At 35.1% G+C, this 18,842-nt stretch overlaps 5 protein-coding genes across 5 annotated transcripts; 3 read left to right on the top strand and 2 right to left on the bottom strand.

The window, feature by feature from the left end:
- The first annotated feature begins 350 nt into the window (after positions 1-350).
- NDF5 (NDH-dependent cyclic electron flow 5) lies at positions 351-3,740 on the top strand. The gene is made up of 3 exons (XM_039027493.2): positions 351-1,042; positions 2,172-2,612; positions 3,437-3,740. Exons 1-3 carry the CDS (start codon positions 539-541, stop codon positions 3,629-3,631), a joined length of 1,140 nt encoding a protein of 379 aa, XP_038883421.1. The 5' UTR covers positions 351-538; the 3' UTR covers positions 3,632-3,740.
- A 727-nt stretch (positions 3,741-4,467) lies between these two features.
- On the bottom strand, positions 4,468-7,356 carry LOC120074388 (ARM repeat superfamily protein). The gene is made up of 3 exons (XM_039027492.2): positions 7,135-7,356; positions 5,414-6,761; positions 4,468-5,185 (listed from the first exon to the last, which is right to left on the bottom strand). The coding sequence occupies exons 1-3, from the start codon at positions 7,158-7,160 to the stop codon at positions 4,688-4,690; spliced, it is 1,872 nt and encodes a 623-aa protein (XP_038883420.1). The 5' UTR covers positions 7,161-7,356; the 3' UTR covers positions 4,468-4,687.
- A 2,360-nt stretch (positions 7,357-9,716) lies between these two features.
- On the bottom strand, positions 9,717-13,756 carry ING2 (PHD finger protein-like protein). The gene is made up of 7 exons (XM_039027949.2): positions 13,539-13,756; positions 13,385-13,456; positions 13,098-13,300; positions 12,588-12,651; positions 12,074-12,330; positions 11,081-11,119; positions 9,717-10,127 (listed from the first exon to the last, which is right to left on the bottom strand). Exons 1-7 carry the CDS (start codon positions 13,582-13,584, stop codon positions 10,017-10,019), a joined length of 792 nt encoding a protein of 263 aa, XP_038883877.1. The 5' UTR covers positions 13,585-13,756; the 3' UTR covers positions 9,717-10,016.
- Positions 13,757-15,639: 1,883 nt separating this feature from the next.
- On the top strand, positions 15,640-16,532 carry LOC120074199 (NADPH-dependent aldehyde reductase-like protein, chloroplastic). The gene has a single exon (XM_039027250.2). The coding sequence runs from the start codon at positions 15,640-15,642 to the stop codon at positions 16,423-16,425; it is 786 nt and encodes a 261-aa protein (XP_038883178.1). The 3' UTR covers positions 16,426-16,532.
- Positions 16,533-17,276: 744 nt separating this feature from the next.
- LOC120074198 (uncharacterized) lies at positions 17,277-18,316 on the top strand. Its single transcript, XM_039027249.2, has one exon. The coding sequence runs from the start codon at positions 17,277-17,279 to the stop codon at positions 18,120-18,122; it is 846 nt and encodes a 281-aa protein (XP_038883177.1). The 3' UTR covers positions 18,123-18,316.
- The last annotated feature ends 526 nt before the right edge of the window (positions 18,317-18,842 follow it).

Below are 18,842 nucleotides of genomic sequence, written 5' to 3'. Positions count from 1 at the left end.
AAAAATGTACAATTTTGAAATATAAGAATCAAATTGAAACAGAACTCAAATCCCAAAGATATTTTGGAGTCGAGAGACTAAATTAAAATGAAACTAAAAAATTTAAGAATTAAATGTGTAACATTCTAAAAATTTAGAGACCAAATAGAAATTAAACCCGAAACTTAGGACCCAAAAGATATTTTTCAAAAAATAATTTATCACTAATATATTAATCAGTTGAGCACATTGGCTTTATTCAAACTAAATTATTTACACTCTTATCTTACAAATTGTAATATGTGACAAATCCAAACATAATTCGTTAGCTTAGCAAATAAAATATCTTTCACTTCATAAAATCTAGTAACTTTTTGGAAGTTAAAATATCTCATAATTTATGATTTAATATCTGAAAAATCATATAAAATAGATAAATGGAAATTATATTACCAAATTGAAAGCCAAGACGAGGACCAATCCATTCAATTTTTCACTTTATCCACTTCCACTTCATCGCGTAGTCAGAGAGAGCCGCCGCCGCCGGCGTCCGACCGCCATGAGCGTAGCTCCAAAGCTTCTCTATCCGCCCACAGGCATTCCCTACGCGCGTCCGTGGACGCTTCGCCGCCGATTTGTCTGTCATTGCCTTCATCAATCCACAGGAAGCCGCCGCAGCGGAGGAAGAGGATTCCGACTTCCCGGAGTGGCTTCAGTTCCGTATCAACCGATCAATGTCGATTATTTGGAAGAAGAATTCAACGGCCAAGGACATGGAGTAACATTCGAAGGAATCGGCGATGAATGCGTTGCAAAATTGCGATTGGAAAATGGAGGTTCTGCGATTCTTATGTTCCCGAGCGGATTAATTACTTCCTACAAATCTCCGATGTGGCATGGAGGATCGCTCGAGCTGCTTCATTCTTCGGTATCTGAGGACAAAAATGGCGACGTTGTTGTTCAAGGAGGCGTAGCCCTAGCCCTGGACTGTGGGAGTAATCGACTGGAGGATGTTTCTTGGGCTCTTCATAATGTTACAGGAAATCCTCGCGAATCGATTCAGGTTTGATCGAGTATAATTGTTTTTATGCATTGAAAAATGTTCTGATTGATCTAAATCTCATCTCACTTTCGGTCTGATTGTTCTTTGTTTTGAACTCTTGAGTTTACTTGATCTTTGATTTTAAAGTTCGAAATGTCTGCTCAATTTTCTCACTTCAAACGATTGAAGTATGAGTTTGTTTCATGAATTTTCCAAACGATTGAAGTATGAGTACGTTAACTTTTAAGATTGTTGTGTTTATCTAATCCTTAGTTTGCTGTATAAACATTAATGTAACGTAGTTATAAACTTATTTTATGAAACCTATTAGACATAAATACAACCTTGAAAGTTGAGGTTTGATCTGATCAAGAAAATGATGTCTTTCAACCATGAGTATTAATTGTCACATATATCATATATGCATATATTGAAGTCATACATAAGTTTGTCGAAACAAATACTAAGTGGAGCAACATGATAGTCATTTTAAAATTTCATCGATCTAAATCGAAGTTCAGGAACTAAAATGGGATTTAGGACATGTTTAAAATGGTTTTTTATGCACATAAAGTAGTTTGGTTTTGGAAAAGAATATATTCTTTTGATCCTGGTTTTGAGTCTACTTTTCATTTGGTCCATTGGTTCCAAAATGCTTGGGTTTTGAGCTTAGTTGTCATTTAGCCAATTATCGTACACTTTTATCCTCAAGTTTTCACTAATGCTTTCTTTTTATTATTTGGGTTAACTTTCAGTTAACTAATTTAAAATAAATATGATGTGAAATTTTATAGTTGTGAAAAATTGGTGAAAAGTAATTTAAATTTGTTATATTAATTAGTAGACATCAACACAACTATCACAAATGAGTTTTTAGTGAATAAGCAAGAGTAAAAGTGTAATTCTTGAAACCTTAGAACCAGATGGAAACAAAACTCAACATTTAAGAGTAAAAATGTAGCATTTCGAAATTTAGTGACCAAATGAAAACTGAACTGGTAAAAATGTATCATTTTAAAACTTAGGATCGACTATAGAAACTATTCTCAAAACTTAAGAGGGACCAAAAGGACATATTTCTCTTTTATTTTTAAACACTTAAAAAGTCATTCCAAACCGCCCTTTTTAACATTTTTCACTTAGCATGCAGATGGAGCTGATAAGCAGGGTTGCAGAGGGCAAGGTAGAGTTGAAATACACAGTTACACTTGGGGAAGATATGTTAACATCAGAGCTAACAGTGTCCAATAATAAAGAAACATCTCTTGAATTGAAAGGCTGTGTTTTGAGTCATATGACTGTGAGTACTCCTGAGGCAACTTTTGCTATTGGATTGGAAGGTTCAGATTTCCACAGCATGCCACCATTTTCATCAAGTTCTGCCATTATTCCTCCAGATTGTTATGGCCAGGGAAGCAGCTCAGGTTTGACTCAAACATTCGAAGGGATTCTTTCTGGTTGGGGCAAAAGCAACCAAAGAGACAGTGAAGAGGAGATTGAGGGTGAAGAGACAGATAACTACAAGCAATTGATGGAACAGATGAGTAGGATCTACACCAATGCTCCCAGATACTTCACAATCATAGACAGGGTAAGAAACATTTCTTCTTCTGGTATAATCTATGAGGTTTGGTTCCCAAACTTTCGAGATTGTTTTCATTTTGGTTACTGAACTTTTAAAATGTTCGTTTTGGTTTTTGAACTTATAGGTCTCTTCCTTCTTAGTTTCTAATTTCTTACTAAAATGTAATTTAACCATTAAAATTTGTCGAAAGTACGGAGACAAAAAGGATATTTTAGCTTTGTTTAAAAGTTGAAAAACAAAAATTGATATTTTGGAAGTTTGAGAACTAAAATGATTACTTTTAAGAAGGGACCATAAATGAACATTTTGAATGTTTTAACAAAAGGAAAAAAAGATTTAAATACTACTTTGGTCCATGTACAACACTTTGATTCCTTCTGGTCCTTGAGCGTTCAAAATATTCACTTTGGTCCATATTCTTTGAAAAATTGGTCCACTTTGGTCCCTGTATTTTCAAAATATTCATTTTGGTCATTTTATTTTCGACTTTAGTTCATTTTGGTTATTGAGCTTTTAGTAAGTGTCCATTTTAGTCCCTTAAAAATGAAATAAAACTGAAAAAATGAAGGGAGAAAAATGGTCACTTTTTAAAAATTCAAGAACGAAGATGAGCACTTTAAAATACAAACTAAAATGAACAAAGGTGAAGGTATAGAGACCAAATTGATATTTTGAAAGTATAGAGACCCAAGTAAACAAAACTAAAACTACAGTAACCAACCCATATACATTATTCTGATTCTGTCCCAGTCAATTTTTTTCAGTTGGATAGGAGGAGATTTAGCACCAATTATTGAGGTTAATCTTATTTATGTTTTGACATGATATAGGGAAGGAGAAACTCTGTGGTGGTGGGGAGAGATGGATTTGATGAAGTTTACATCTTCAGTCCTGGATCAAATCATGTGTACTATGGAGAATATTCTTATATATGCCTTGGTCAATCAGCCATGCTTAAACCAATAGTCTTGGAGCCTCAACAAGTATGGAGAGGGTCTCAGTATTTATACAACCCAAATCTCTAGTCCTTGTATCACCCTCTTGTCCATTCCCTTCAATGTAAAAAGTTCCAAGGATGACCACAAAGGATTTTTTTTAATAAATAATTAATTAAAAAAAAGGGTTAACATGAAACTATTTCCAAAAACAGGGTTGGTAACTCGTGGATGTGTACACAAGCTAGATAAATTGTGTATCCTATTCACAAATAGGTTATGAAACGCGATTTAGAGGTAAATCGTGTACTACATCTACGCGAATCACATGACCTAACACCACAAAAATTGAAAATGGAATATTGTGCACGTTATCCACGAGTTCCATAGAAATTTTGGAAGGGGTAGGGGGAAATCGTGGACGTTGTTTTGGTTTTTGAAACTCGTGTACCTTGTACACAACTTTCTTATCCCAAATTGCAAATTTGTTTCTTTTTTCAAATTGTTTAAATTATATTTTAATACCTATAATTTCAAGAGAATTTTGATCTCTATACTTTTTCATTCTTCTTAGTTTTCTACATTTATGAATCTATTCTAGTCCTCTATTTTGGTCCAATTTTATTTCACAAAAATTATTGAAATGTAGCCATAAATTTGTATTAAATAATTTTCATCGAGTATAAAATATGTGCTAAAAGTTTGAAAACAAGGATTAAAACGATGGCATTTTAAAGTATAAGATCAAAACAAATGTGAGAAAGATGAACAAGAGACTAAAATAAACTAACCACCCCCCCCCCCCCCCCCCCCCCCCCCCCAACCAAAAAAAAAAAAAGAAAAAGAAAAAACTTTGAGGTTGAGTTATGTACTCTAAGCAAACTAATGTTACAACATCAACTCTAGAAAGAAAGCACATTCCATAATTAGTGAACGTAAAAAGATGCCTATTGAAGTCAGGAACTTCATTGACTGATCACACTGAAATGCTTACATTGAGTCATTTTCCAAATCCATCTAATCTGACAGGTTTTCTTTTGCTTCTAACTTTTCTATATGCCTTCTTGCTACTTGACAAACAACATTTGAACTCAACAAAACTTACAACAAACAGTTTAAACCTATTTCGGGTGAAGCACAAGAACATTATGTTGGTACAAGATAGGAACCTTGATCGTGATCATCAATCCATAGCAATGAAGTGAATATTGTGAAAAGCAAAAATGAGAAGCCACAGACCAATTTCAAAGCAGTCTTCTTATATGCCATCTCCATGCCAGAATATTGAGGTTTGATTTTACTTTGACATGCCACTGCCACAGGTATGGCTTCGACATCACCATGAGTAGGGACACCATCACTTGAAGAGATCGATTCGGAACTACCTTGTGATTGTTCACTCTTATCATTGTCTAAGCCGCCTCCATCTTCTTTGCTGGGTTTCTGATCATCTGGGAACTTTTGATTGAGAAATGATCTTGGAGGACTCCACTCCAAATTGCCTGATGACAAACTCCTATGCCTGCGCCTGCTACTTTTGCTACCATACTCGGAGTTTGCCTCGTTTAGATCCTGAAGGGATTGAACGAGCTTCCTAGGAGTCTTGAAGATCATATCTTCAACGTTTATGTAACCACGACTCCGCTGAGGTACATAAGATAGGAAAGATTGGTATAAGCCAATGAACATTAAAGAAAGAACTAAACCAGAATTTGTGTCCAAACTTTACTATTGTGGAAGTAAAGGAATTAATATGAACAGAAACTAACTCCATTCTTTAAGGACAACCCCAAGAGATTTAGCCATATGGTTTAAATGTACAAGAATACGGAGAAAACTGGCATATATGGACAGTTTGCTCAGGGAACTTACAAGGGGACTAGTTGTAGTGCTTCTAGAAAGTCTGCGTCTAGGAGGACTCATTTGAAAAAACCCTGAAAAATCATCTGCATATTCTTCACCATTATGGCCAAGTTTGTGACTTCCAGAGTGCACGGACATGGTGTCGGAAACGTCGGTTCCACGAGTGATGTCTGAGAACAAAGACAAGCCATCCTTGAGTGATATATCAACCCCACCATTCTCATAACTCCAAAGTTTACGATTCACACTCCTTCGGTCAAATCCTGAGTTACGAGAAGCTTGTCTTGATGAAAAGGGGGATCCTACAAGTGAGCCATAATCGAAGAACGAATCGAGGGTCTGGGATTCTGGAGACTCAGATGAGGGAGTTCGGCTTCCACCATTCCTCCATGGACTTCTTCTCGTGCGATCAATGAAGTTTGATCCCGTCACCGAGCTTGGCGATTTGTCCATTTTCGACCCTTTATCAGCTAATATTTTCTTAGCTGTTTGCAAAGTTTCAAAAGCTGCACCTTTGACATAAGGCATTTGATCAGACTGACAATTCTCCATCTCCTCAATTATAGACTGAAGCTCCGAAAATATACTCCAAGGATCTAGACATCTCATCAAGAAATTAATCATTTGAATAGCAGACAATCTTTTCTGAGAATTCTTCTCCACAAGCCCACACTTCAATATTCGCAACCCGGCCTGTAGCAACAATCTAGCATACGGTTCAACAATCCGAGGATTTCGCTTAGCTAGTGTCATAACAAGGCCCATATGTGAATTGGTTTGTGTAGATTTCTCCTCCAAAGCTCCAGCAACGTTCTGACAAACCTTGTTAACTATCTCATCAGAAGCGAACCGCCAGTTATCCGAATCCACCAAAGCCTTCAAGCAGAGGGCAGCACCAGCAGTTAGGCTCTCTTGAGAACCCAACAAAGATTCAGAAAGCGGATTACAAAGAGAGTAAATCACATGCTTCTTCTTATCATCAGGAGTGGTGGGATCAATCCCATATCTCGCTATCGCGGGAACAACTTTAGAACAAGCTTGTTGAAGAGGGAAAGAGCCAGCACTTGAAGCCAAAGTCTTGATAATAGAAGTCATAATCCGATCGATCTGCGGTACAATATTGACGCCATGAACACGAGCTAAAACTTCATAAAGAGAAATGGTACATTCCCCATTCAAAGCACCAGTTTCTTTGTTCTCAGAAACTTGAGCCAGAAAAACAGGGATAGCCTTGGAGTCTAGTTCCTTCACATAAGTTCTCAATGCCTTCATGGCAGATCTACGACTATCTGCATCTTTGTCAAGATTAGCAAATTCCCGCCGAAGCATTGGACTCAAATTTTTTGTCATAAAAGACCTGAAAGAAATCAAAACAAAAAAAGAAACAAAACGGTTCAGATTAAAAATTTAAAACTACCATACAGTTTCTCTCAAGAATTTAAACAAACAGCTGATGGGCACCTCAAAGAAACAAAACCACCCCAATACTAAATCTGTCTAAAAGGGTTGATGAAACAGAAAATAGAAGCCAAAAATGAAGTGGGTTTTGGTTTCTGAGCAAAAGGGTATCTAGAAAATCAAAGAAACAAAACCCCAATACTAAATCTGTACAAAAGAGTTGAAGAAACCGAAAATGGAAGCAAAAAAATGAAGTGGATTTTGGTTTCTAAGCAAAAGGGTATCTGAGAAAGGGCAGAAAATCAAAGGAAGAGGAGAAAAAGAATGAATACCTTTGAGTTTCTGAGATTGCTTTCATGGCGTAGATGGATGTATGTCTGAGCAGAAATGGAAAGAAGAAGAAGAAGAAGAAGAATGAAAGAGAGAGAAGGATTAGGGATTTTGAGGGATTTGAATTTATGGATTTGGTGCTGTCTGATTTTGGGTTTTGATTTGAGGGATTTTTCCTTTTCTGGGGGGTTTTGTTTTGCAAAGCGCTCTATTACTATGAATTCAAAATCTTTTCTTGAAATTCCACCGCTATCCCTTCTTCTTCTTCTTGTGGGTCCCTCTCTCAAACTTTTGTTAATGGACCATAATGGCCCTTCCAAATGAGAACAAATTCATAATCTTTTTTTCCTCATGAATATCCTCTAATTTTGCTCTTTCCTTTTCTCCCTTTTTTTTAATTTTTATTTAGTTAGTGAATTAATTTAGCCCATAAAGTTAAGGTTTCATCTTAACTTAACTTATGCTCGGGGAGGTAATTTTAATACCTTCAGCTAGTTGATTTTTCATCTTTTTAAATTGATTTCTAGTTAGGAAAATATCGTATTCTTGAAGAAGTAGATAGGGAGGGAGAGGATATTTTTGTGATTCGATGCTACTACTGGTCTTAATAGTATTAGACATTCCAAATTGGATTCAATCGATCTTTTGATATTAGCATTCTGTGCTCTATTTGATGGCATAGAGTTTTATTTGTTTCAAGTTTTTTTTTTTTTTCAATCTCTTTCTCTTGCAAATCCACTTATGAGCATTTTTCTGAATGGATTCAAGTATTTTTAAAATAAAAATAAAGTGATATACATGTTTTATCAATTAAATCTATAAGATTCACTAGTTTAGAAAAAGAAAAACTACTTAAAATCCAATTTATTAAAATATGAACAAAGTTTTTTTTTTTTTTTTTTTTTTTTTTGATAAGTAACAAAGAAGAACATGGTTGTTGGTAATTTGAAAATATAATTTCACTAATAGTGTGAGAGAGAGAGGGGTAATTAAGTAATTTTGATTCAGTAGCTTGTTCCCTCCAAAGTTGGTGTTATTAGGTGAGTACCATTATTGGCGCCATTCAAAGGATTTGAAATATTACAAATTTCAAAATCTTCAATGCTCTGTTGATTAGCAATATCCTAATCTACTATTATTTAATTAAATAATAAATCAATAAAATCATCTGACCTATACTATATTATAAGTATCTGAATATTGATAACTAATAATAAATCCATATGATTTGTCAATTAGTGAACAATTTGCATTCCATTAACATTAAACTCGATAGTTAATTACGTTTTTTAAAATCAAATTATAAATTTATTTCAGATATAGTGAAAGGTTGGAATTTTGTATAAATGACCTAAAAACTTTGAAAAGAAATAAAAATTGACCAACTTTTTCGAAACAAAACTTTCTAACATTTTATTAATGTCACCAAGCCTTTTCATGGACTGTTTTTTTCGTTCTCCAGTTTCTCGCTCTTGCTCTCATTTTTCTCATTATATAACTCACTTTCTCCCTCTTACTCTCGTTCTTATTCACTTTTGTACTTTTTTCATTTGCACATGATTCATTTGGCATCTAAAAAAAACTATGATTATTGTCACCAACTAATATGCATTGTTGAAGGAGGAAGAGAACTCCACTCATTGTCATTGTTGCTGTCTCTAGAAGCAGAAATAGGGAAGAAAGCGTTGTTACTACAGATAGAATATAGAGATTATTATTATTATTGAAAAAATAGAATATCAAACTATCAACCTTTGCAATGGTAACACCTTATATGTTAAGCGAGGCTCAAATTAGCATAATTTAAATAATTGAAGACTCAAATCCCAAATCACTTAAAATGATCGTCGCAAAATAAAATTCACCACATTCTCATAAAAAGCTTGTTTGGATTAACTTTTGAAGTGTTTAAAAACTTTTTTACTATTTTAATCTGACGTTAGATTTTTACTACTAAATATAAAGCCAAAAATAAAATTTCTTAAAGAAGATAAAAGGAAAAGTATAAAGGATTAAAAATATACTTCTAACCCCCACATCATCACAAAGATGTCACTAACATAAAATTCACCACAATCACAAATTACACAATAGATTTTTGTTACTAAACATAACAAGCTTTAATAAAAATGATGAAGAAAAAAGTATAAAGGACCTAAAGTAACCAACCCACACACTTTTTTCCCATTGTAACCAATATCGTGGTACTTTATCTGTAGTTTTAAACGGTTCCAAATTGAAACACATCCCAAAAATACAAAAAGGAAAAAGAAAAAAAAGGGCAAAGTATGATGACTCAAGCTAAATGATTGCTTCCAAATAAAAAGAATTCGCTGCCACTACTTACCGTTGGCTTTTTTGACATTAACGTGTGAGGGAGAAATTCAAATCTCTAATCTTTTGTTCGATAAAAAATATACGTTACACTCAACTAGTTGACCTATGTTCAGGTTGGCTACTACACTACCACGATTACACAATATAGTTACAAGTCAATTTCAATTTCAGAGAAATGTCAAAATGAATGAAAAAAAAAAAAAAAGTAGATGACTCGATGTCAAAAAGGAAAAAGGGCAAAGTATGATGACTCAAGCTAAATGATTACTTCCAAATAAAAAGAATTCATTGCCACTACACTATACAACTTGTGAGGTAGGAAAATTTGAACTTTTGATCTCTTGATCAAGAGAGTATATACCTTACCAATACTCAACTAATTAACCTATGTTCAGGTTTGCTAATACACTATGGATGTTACAAGATATAATACGATATAATAACAAGCCAATTTTGGTTTCAGATAAATGTTGAAATGAGAGGAAAACAACGCGTACCATTTGAATATCCCCCAACAGGCTTCAAATATTTGGCAGTGTATTTTTCATTATTGACATTGTGGTACAACTCTGCAGGTTGGACAATACCACTTTCCTTTAAATCTTGTTTCTGGAGTTAGTCCAACGCAGGAATAATGAAACCATTCACCTCCTTGACACTGTCAATGGCATAAAAGCAGAAGAAAAGGCAAAGGTTATCATGAAAATCCATAATTTACAGTGCACCTTCAAGTCTATTAGACCCTATTTGGTAACCATTTGATTTTTGAAAACTCTGCTTGACTGCTTGTTTTCTCACAACATATTTTCTATGTAAACATTTGATTTCTTAGCTAATTTCCAAAAACAAAAATAAGTTTATGAAAACTACTCCTTTTTTAGTTTTCAAATTTTGAGATGAAAACACTTATAAAATGTAGACAATAAAACATATAAAGCAATAGATAAAAGGGGTGTTTATCGGCTTAACATTCAAAAACAGAAAACCAAAACCAAATGGCTACTAAACTCTAGACTAGAACCTAAATTCATTATCTAATATAGATTCAGATGATCAAGTTAAAAACATTTGAAAGAAACAACAACGATCTGAGGAGATTAAAAAAAACAAAAACAAAAATGCTTTAAACCAGCATGTACAAGTCCTTACCCAGGGGTAATTTTTATACCAATGATAAGGTTATCTATAGTACATCAAACCACAAACCAGAGACAATCCTCTCTAACCCACAAGCAATGGAATTCAGGAAATTTTAAGCGCAAAATGAATGTTTATTAAAAAAAGTTTGGTTTAATTAGTGTAGGTTCATGCATATGCACAAACATACTAAAAAAGACCAGCTACATTACGCACATAATACACACAAAATATGGGATCAAATGCTTCGAGATATTTGTTGAGTTCTGATGTCACAAGACGGGCAATATCCACAAATTCATTTCTAGAAACTGCACTGCCTCAAAACTAACTCTTACCATACAAGAAAACATTGGTATTACAGATACAATCGTGAGGGGCAAATAAAAAAAAAAAAACAACACTGCAGACAGACAAACAACTAAAAACGGAAGATGTGAAGAATTAACAACATAGCAAGGAGGGTGGACTTACATTTTCATTGTCACAGGCAATCATATCTCCAAATGACACCTACAGAAACAGGTAGTTGTAGCACCAGTAAAAATCTTAGTAACCAGCGATCCAGTTAGAGAAATTACAAAGATTTAGACTGTTTTGTACCTGCTTCTAATTCTAAATATTTTTCCTCCTTCACTGACTTCCCTTTTTATTATAACCACTTGCTAATAACAATTCATCTAGCCAACTATATCTCATATACTTACTAACTAATCCGTACTCATACCTAGCACTGCCCAGTGCTCACCATCAAAAGTATCACGTTGTGTAGAGTGAATTTGGTGCTCCATCAAACAAAAGCTAAAGGAGTAAGAAGATGACAATGAAGATGAAGAAAACCCTATAGTCTTTCTAGGGATCGAATCTCCCACCTCTAGGATAGAAGGTCGTGTCATTACCACTGAGCTAAACTCACTTTGGCACCCTATAGTCTTTTTGTTTTCCCCTTTTTATTATTGATCTTTGAAACTAACTTTTTCCTTTTCCTTCGACCTTTTTGTTCCCATCGTTTCACGTCCATGATTTCTTGAACCACTCAAGGTAAACTAAACCTAAAATTATCTCTCTCTAGAATTTCATTCTTGAGCATCAGACTTAGCTTCCAACTTCCAAAATGTAATATTTTTTTATATGGATTACCAATGAGAGGTGAAGGATGAAAGCTTCTCACGAGGGATACCATTTTCTGATGCATTACGAGAATATTTGTCCTCCCTCACTCCCTTCCCTCTTCTTTTATTCATAACCACTTGCCCTGCTTTTATTTTAACCAACTCTAACTATCTCATATACCCACTAACTAAACATGGGCTTCCAATATAAAAATACCTGACAAAAAATTTATTGTGTGGAAACAACGCCAAATAAACATATGGCAGGCATAACCATAAAAATGAAACAAATAAATAATCTAAAAAAATAAGTTCAATTTTCAAGAAGAGGCATGTATGAATCTCAAATCAGAACCTGATGACAAATGCAATATGTAGGTTCATTTGGATCAATGGGCTGATCCACATCAAGTGAAGGTGCAAAGTCCTTTTTATGGCTTCCCGGAGGAGGCATGAGCTCAAAATCTCGATCACGCTCCCTATCCCAATCCCGGTCCCTGTAATCTGGCCTCTTAGATTGAGGTGTTATGAATATTGGTCTGCGCCTTTCATTCTTTGAAACTAGTGGCAATGGCGGAAGAATTGCTGGTTCATCTGGTGAAATTTTACCCTCTGAAAAACAGTAAAAGGTTAAGCATCATCCAAACAGACAAACTGAATGGAAGGAAAAGCCAAAAAGGTAAGCAATTCATTAAAGCATCCAACAACACATTAATGGTTTGTTTGCTTAAGTACCAAAATGGCTTGGAGGTTTATTAATAATTTGCTAACCTTCAACTCATCGAATAACAAAGAAATGAACCTTCAAACGTTACATTGTAAAATAACTTGCATTCCCCGGAAATAGCCAAGTTTCTAAGTTTGAGTACCTTGTTTCAGATCTTCGGCAAAGTTGTTTAAATCCTCATCAAGTCGTTTAATATGGCTATCTATCTGGACAAGTAAAAGCACATGAAGCCTGTAAGATAAGTCTAGAAAATTTATTCTAAAGTACCAATGGCATGAAGCTACTTGATGAATAAATAAGTACAACATTTCAAAGAGCGGATGGAAACTGTAGGACATTGGTAACAATTCCATTTTTAACGGAATCTCCCGTGAACTATTTCAACCCCCTAGACTCATAAGACGTTATAAAAATAACAATGATTCTACGTAAACTAATTTCACCATCCCCAAATCCATACCTTCTCGACAGACAATCTTACAACTCGAGATTGCTCATAGATAAGATAGGCGAAATAAACAATGAGAAATCAATAGAAGATATAGAAAATTGCGGTCTGCAGTAAAAATGGAGAAACGAACAGCAATTGAACCAGGCAGACTGAAATCATAGATAATTGAGAGGTATAACGAAGAAAGAAACGTCGCCATACCAGGTCGCCAGCTTGTCGTGCCAACAAAACCTTCTCAGTGCACAAACTCAACGCGTTATCCTGATTAGCCTCTATATCCTTCCGCAGTTTCTCAAAGGCGGACTCCTCATCCTCGGTATTACTATTACTATATCCTTTCTTCGAACTCTGCGTCGACAATCCCAAACAGTATTTCGTTTGCTGCCTCGTCTGCTCAATCATCGCTATAACAAAAAGAAAATTTCAGACCAACGAATCGGAGCAGACGATCTATAACAAGTGAGGAAATCAGAAAACGAGGGCTTTACACTGTGATCGATCATCGAGTTCTCTGATCGTATTGAGTAGCCTTTGAAGCTCGGCAGGCAATGTGCTAGCGTCTACGAAGATTGAAACAAAAGCAGAAGGAAATTAGAGACGAAAGAAAAAGGAGGAAAAAGAGGAAGAGAAAATGAAACGTACATTCCAAATAGTCATCGACGTAGACTCCGGTTCGAGCAATCGCCATGGTTGAGATTGAGTGAAGCTCTGTGATCTAGGGCTTGAACGGAGGAATGTCCAAGTCGTTTCGTTTTGCCCTTGGCTTGGCGCGCCCACTCTTCTTTGTTTGGATTTTTTGTGAAAGCCGACATTTTTTAAACATTGTTTGATTGGTTCTGATTTTGTGAAAAGAGATGAGTAAAAACGACGACGTATTCACGTATGCCTAAAAGAGATGAGTAGGAACGACGACGTATTCACGTATGCCTAAATATTATAGGAAAAAGTTTTTTTTTTTTTTCCCTCAGGTCCTGGGTTTTAGTTTCTATTTAATCTTGAGGTTTTAAAATATTACATATTTAATTTTTAAGTTTTGAGTTTGATTTCAATTTAGTCTATTGGTTTCAAAATACTACAATTTTATCATTGACATTTGAGTTTTACTTCAATTTAGTCTATATATTTCAAGATTTACACTTTTAACCTCGATTTTATACTAAATGCTCACTTTCCGTCTTTGGAGTTAATTTATGTTAATAAATTACAAATTGCTCAAAGGATATAATTAATTAAGTTTCATTGTTTTTATCACTTCTAAAATTAAATTTAAAATTTCACTTCATAATTATTTTTAATTAATTAATGAAATTTGACGTCAATAATTGAAATTAGGTATTTAACAAAAAATCGAGGTTAGAAATTTAAAATTTTAAAATTTAGAGACCAAATTGAAACAAAACTCAAAATATCAAGTATAAAATTGTAACATTTTAAACTTAAAGACTAAATTGAAACAAAACTCAAAATTTAATGACTAAATGTGTAACATTTTAAAACGTATGGACCAAATAAAAACTAGAGCAAAAATTTAGGAACCAAGAAGGTATTATTCCCAATATTACAAACTATCATTTATGAATTATGAAATATAACCTCAACTTTGTCCATTCTTTAAAATATGCACATATAGTCAAAGTTGCAATATTACTTGACTTTTTATAAACGTTTCAAAACTATTATGGAGGAAGCAAATCACTATAATATTTGACGGAAAGTCGAGTGTTTGAATTGTTCTTTCAAACTTAATCTAAGCATTTGTTTAATTGTATATTTAAAAAAAAAAATCATTAGCACCCAACATAAGCGACGAGAGTCAAAACAATGAGCGGCCATGTCATTGTTAAATAATTTTATGTTTAGCATTCTAACAAAATTATTATTTTGAATCCTTGTACTTTCACAGCACTAACTACACAGACTAATTTCATTATCCCATCACATTTGTCAAGCTTAAAAAAAACTTAAACGTAGATGCAACTTCATTGGATGAGATAGGTAGGGATAAGTTGAGGTGGATTGTTCAGGGCCATTCCAGTCATTTGATTTTGGGCGGATGTAGGTTCGAGTCTAAGGGTTGGAGTGGTAGTATGCTTCAAGTTGAAGCATTATGAAGGATTTAAAATCGGTTATGCAATAATGGGCGAGTTTCAATCTACGGCTTGAGGTTGAGTAAGACGATTTAGAGATTTTCAAGCTTCTCAATGGGGAGAAATACTCTTTTATTGACATTAGAGTCTTCATCGATGACATCATTTAAAAAAAAACATTGTTAATATTATGTATTTCTGTCATATTTATAGAGAGGAAAACATGGTTACTCATATTATGGTACTTCGACATCCTCTTCAAGCATTTATTTTATTTGGAAATATGTTTTTCGAGATAGTTTTCTCCCCCTCATCATGATAGAGTTTGAAGGAGTAGTTGATAGTTGGTTGTATGCTGTTTTTTTTTTCCCACTAAAAAATGAAAACGAAAAACAAAATATTGTCAAAATCTCTCAACAAAAATCTATTGAGTAAAAAAATAATAAATAAAAAAAATGCCCTAAAATTGTGGTCATGGGTCATTTACATTTTACATAAGCAATGACGCATCACCATCATCTTCAACTTACTGTAACGTTGCTTTCCTCTTCCTCCTCCATTAAAATGGCGGTTCTCGTTCTTCGCTCACACTAATTCCCCACCGCCATTTTCAAACACCCTTCTCAAATCAACCCTTTCATTTTCCGATTAAACCCATGGCCGCCGTCTCCGCCGCTCTGCCGCTCGACGGCCGAACCGCAATCGTCACCGGCGCATCCCGTGGCATTGGCCGCGCCATCGCCGTCCACCTCCACTTCCTCGGCGCAAACCTCGTCATCAACTACGCTTCCAACTCTTCACAAGCCGATCTGCTCGCATCGGAGCTCAACCAGTCATCGGCGCCGCTCCGGCGAGCCGTCGTTGTCCAGGCCGACGTGTCTGATCCAGATCAGGTAAAGCGGTTGTTCGATTCGGCGGAAAAGGAGTTTGGATCTGAGATTCACATCGTCGTGAACTCCGCTGGGATTCTTGATTCGAAGTACCCGAGTCTGGCCGGAACCGCCGTGGAGGATTGGGATGAGGCGTTTCGAGTGAATTGCAGAGGCGCGTTTTTGGTCTGCAAAGAGGCGTCGAATCGGCTCAGGCGCGGCGGTGGAGGGCGGGTTGTGTTGCTTACGACGTCGATCGTTGGGTCTCTGCCGCCGGGATACGGTGCTTATGCGGCGTCGAAAGCGGCGGTGGAGGCGATGGCGAAAATTGCGGCGAAGGAGCTCAAGGGGACGGAAATCACGGTTAACTGCGTGGCGCCAGGACCGGTGGCGACGGAGCTTTTTTACGCCGGGAAATCAGAGGAGACGGTGGCGAAGATGGCGGAGGCCTGCCCTCTAGGCCGGCTTGGGCAGCCCGACGACGTGGCGAAAGTGGTTGGATTTTTGGTTACTGATGCCGGTGGATGGGTCAACGGGCAGGTCGTTCGGGTCAATGGAGGGCTTGTAATTTGATTTTGGAAGGGAAGTAATTGAAACGCTATAGGAGTGAATTTTTTTCCCCCTTTTCTAAGAAAGTATTGGAATTAAAATTAATTTGAGTTACCATATTTTACGAATCAGAATGGGATTCCGCAATTTTTTATTCTCCTTCTTGCAAAGTTAACACTCTCCTTGAGTTCGAGTTGAGGGTAAATTTGTCAAAAAAAATATCCGCCATATCTAAACTTTCAATTTCATATTTAGTATGTCTAAGATAAGTTCAAAATTATTTAAAAAATTAATTAATTCATCTATTAAATATAAAATTGAGTTAATATTTCTCTAAACTTATCTATAAATATCCTACTTAAAACTATTTAAAAAAATTTATGTACCAAATAAATACTGATTTCAAAATTTAATAAATAAATCACTAATTTAACTTATATTATAATTTTCAATTAGCACGTCATAGATAAAAACATATATTAATGGATTTAACTTTTTTTTTCATCAAAATACATTTTTAAATATATACATTTCAAATATTTTAATTTTTAAACAAAGTAATTAATTTAAAATCATTTTTAAATTTTCAAATGATAAGATTTAAAATAGATTCTTTTGACTATCTTATCCTAAATGAAATGAAGTGTAAAATTAAATTTGCAAAATTTACAAGGGAATGGGCGTCAAAACAAGATCTAAAATATGGAATAAAAATTCCAAAATATAAATTTTAAATTTTCGAAAAAGAAAAAAAAAAGATTTAAATCTAAAATCCTTCTCCTCTCTAAAGCCCCCAAAATACCTTCAGAAAAATAAATCTCAAGAAGAAACCCATCGTTCTTGTTTTCTTCTTCTTCCGTTTCGCCGGTGAAAACATGCATTTCGACCGTACAAATCCCACCGGCGACGTCGATAAAGATCAAGAAACCACAGTCTCTGCAAAAGAAGGAACCACCGATCGAAACCTCAGCGACGAGGATGATCATCTTCCGCTAATAAAGCGAAAGAGAACCAAAGTCCATATAAGCTCAAAGCGACACAAACTGTTAAGAGAAAGAAGACTAAAACGCCCACTCCCCCTACGAATCGCCGATCCAATTCCCAAATTCGACGAACAACCAGAAGAATCGCCACGGAAGAACTTGATATTCGTCGCAGAAAGCGAAAGCGATAGCGATACGGATCGAAATCGAGAAGCCCTAGCAATTGCAGGTTTAGCGGACATAGCCGAAACAAATCAAGAATTAATCCAAAACATACCTGAAGAATACAAGAATCTGATGATTTTCATGGGAGGATCGCGGAGTGCGAGCCCTAATTTGGTACTGCAGAAGCGATTGAGGAAGGGAGATGTGGAGGAACGGCGAAATCGGTTGTTGATTCCTCAGAGGAAGATCAAAACGAATTTTCTGGAAGTGGAAGAAGAGGAGAAGCTGAACAGAGATATTTGGTGGATGGTGGAGATTATTGAGCCGGATTGTTCAGTGAGTTTGATTACGTTGAGTAAATGGGAGACGTGGAAGGGAGTGGCGTATGTGTTCATAACGGAGTGGAATGGATTGGTGGAGAGGAATGAGTTGAAGGAAGGTGATTTGATGCAGCTATGGAGTTTTCGTGCTGCCGGCGGCGGCGGCGGCCGCCGTGGACGGCTCTGCTTTATGCTTCTGGAGTTGGATGATAACAGAGAAGAAAATGATAAAGTTACTCCCTCTCAATCCTAGTGGTTGAAGATTTTTGGAGGGTATTGTGGTAATTTTGTAGTTTTTTTAGAGGGAGTATTAATATTTCCTTTAATGGAAAAAAAGCCCAAACCATTTGTACAAAATACAAAATACTTTGATATGTTCTATTAAGAATGTAAAATTGACAAAACGAGCATAATTCAATAAGCTTACGGATGTCTTTGTGACCAAAATGACCTTTAATATTAGAGGGCAAATATGTCACTAATTTTTCTACTCTCCCAAACAAAAATATGGATGTGTGAACTTTGTAGTATACAAGTTTGTTCATTTGGTCGTTTTTTCTTGTTGAATTACATATTCTGTATAAGAACTTTAAGAACTACAAAATTAATTTCTAAATGGCCATTTGACTCACCAACTTTTTGAGTTGGTACAAACAATTCAACTTTAATAGTAAACATTTTTTAAGTTTTCACATTTTGAAATATATATATATATATATATTTTATTCATCTCGATCTTTATACTTTCAAAATATTTATTTTAGTTCATATACTTTTAACTTTGGTTCATTTTGGTCATTGTATACTCAAAAAGTGACTATTTTGGTCAATTCATTTTCTTTTTTACTTCATTTTTAATGGGTCAAAATGATCAATTTTTAAAGTTTAATGACAAAAATGAACCAAAGTTAAAAAGTACAGAAATCAAATTGAACATTTTGAAAGTACAGGACTAAATGAACCAAGATTGAAA

Source organism: Benincasa hispida, chromosome 3 (genome assembly GCF_027475165.1).
Source record: "Benincasa hispida cultivar pf3 chromosome 3, pf3_genome.v1.1, whole genome shotgun sequence".
NCBI lineage: Eukaryota > Viridiplantae > Streptophyta > Magnoliopsida > Cucurbitales > Cucurbitaceae > Benincasa > Benincasa hispida.
This window is presented reverse-complemented; position numbering and strand designations above follow the sequence as displayed.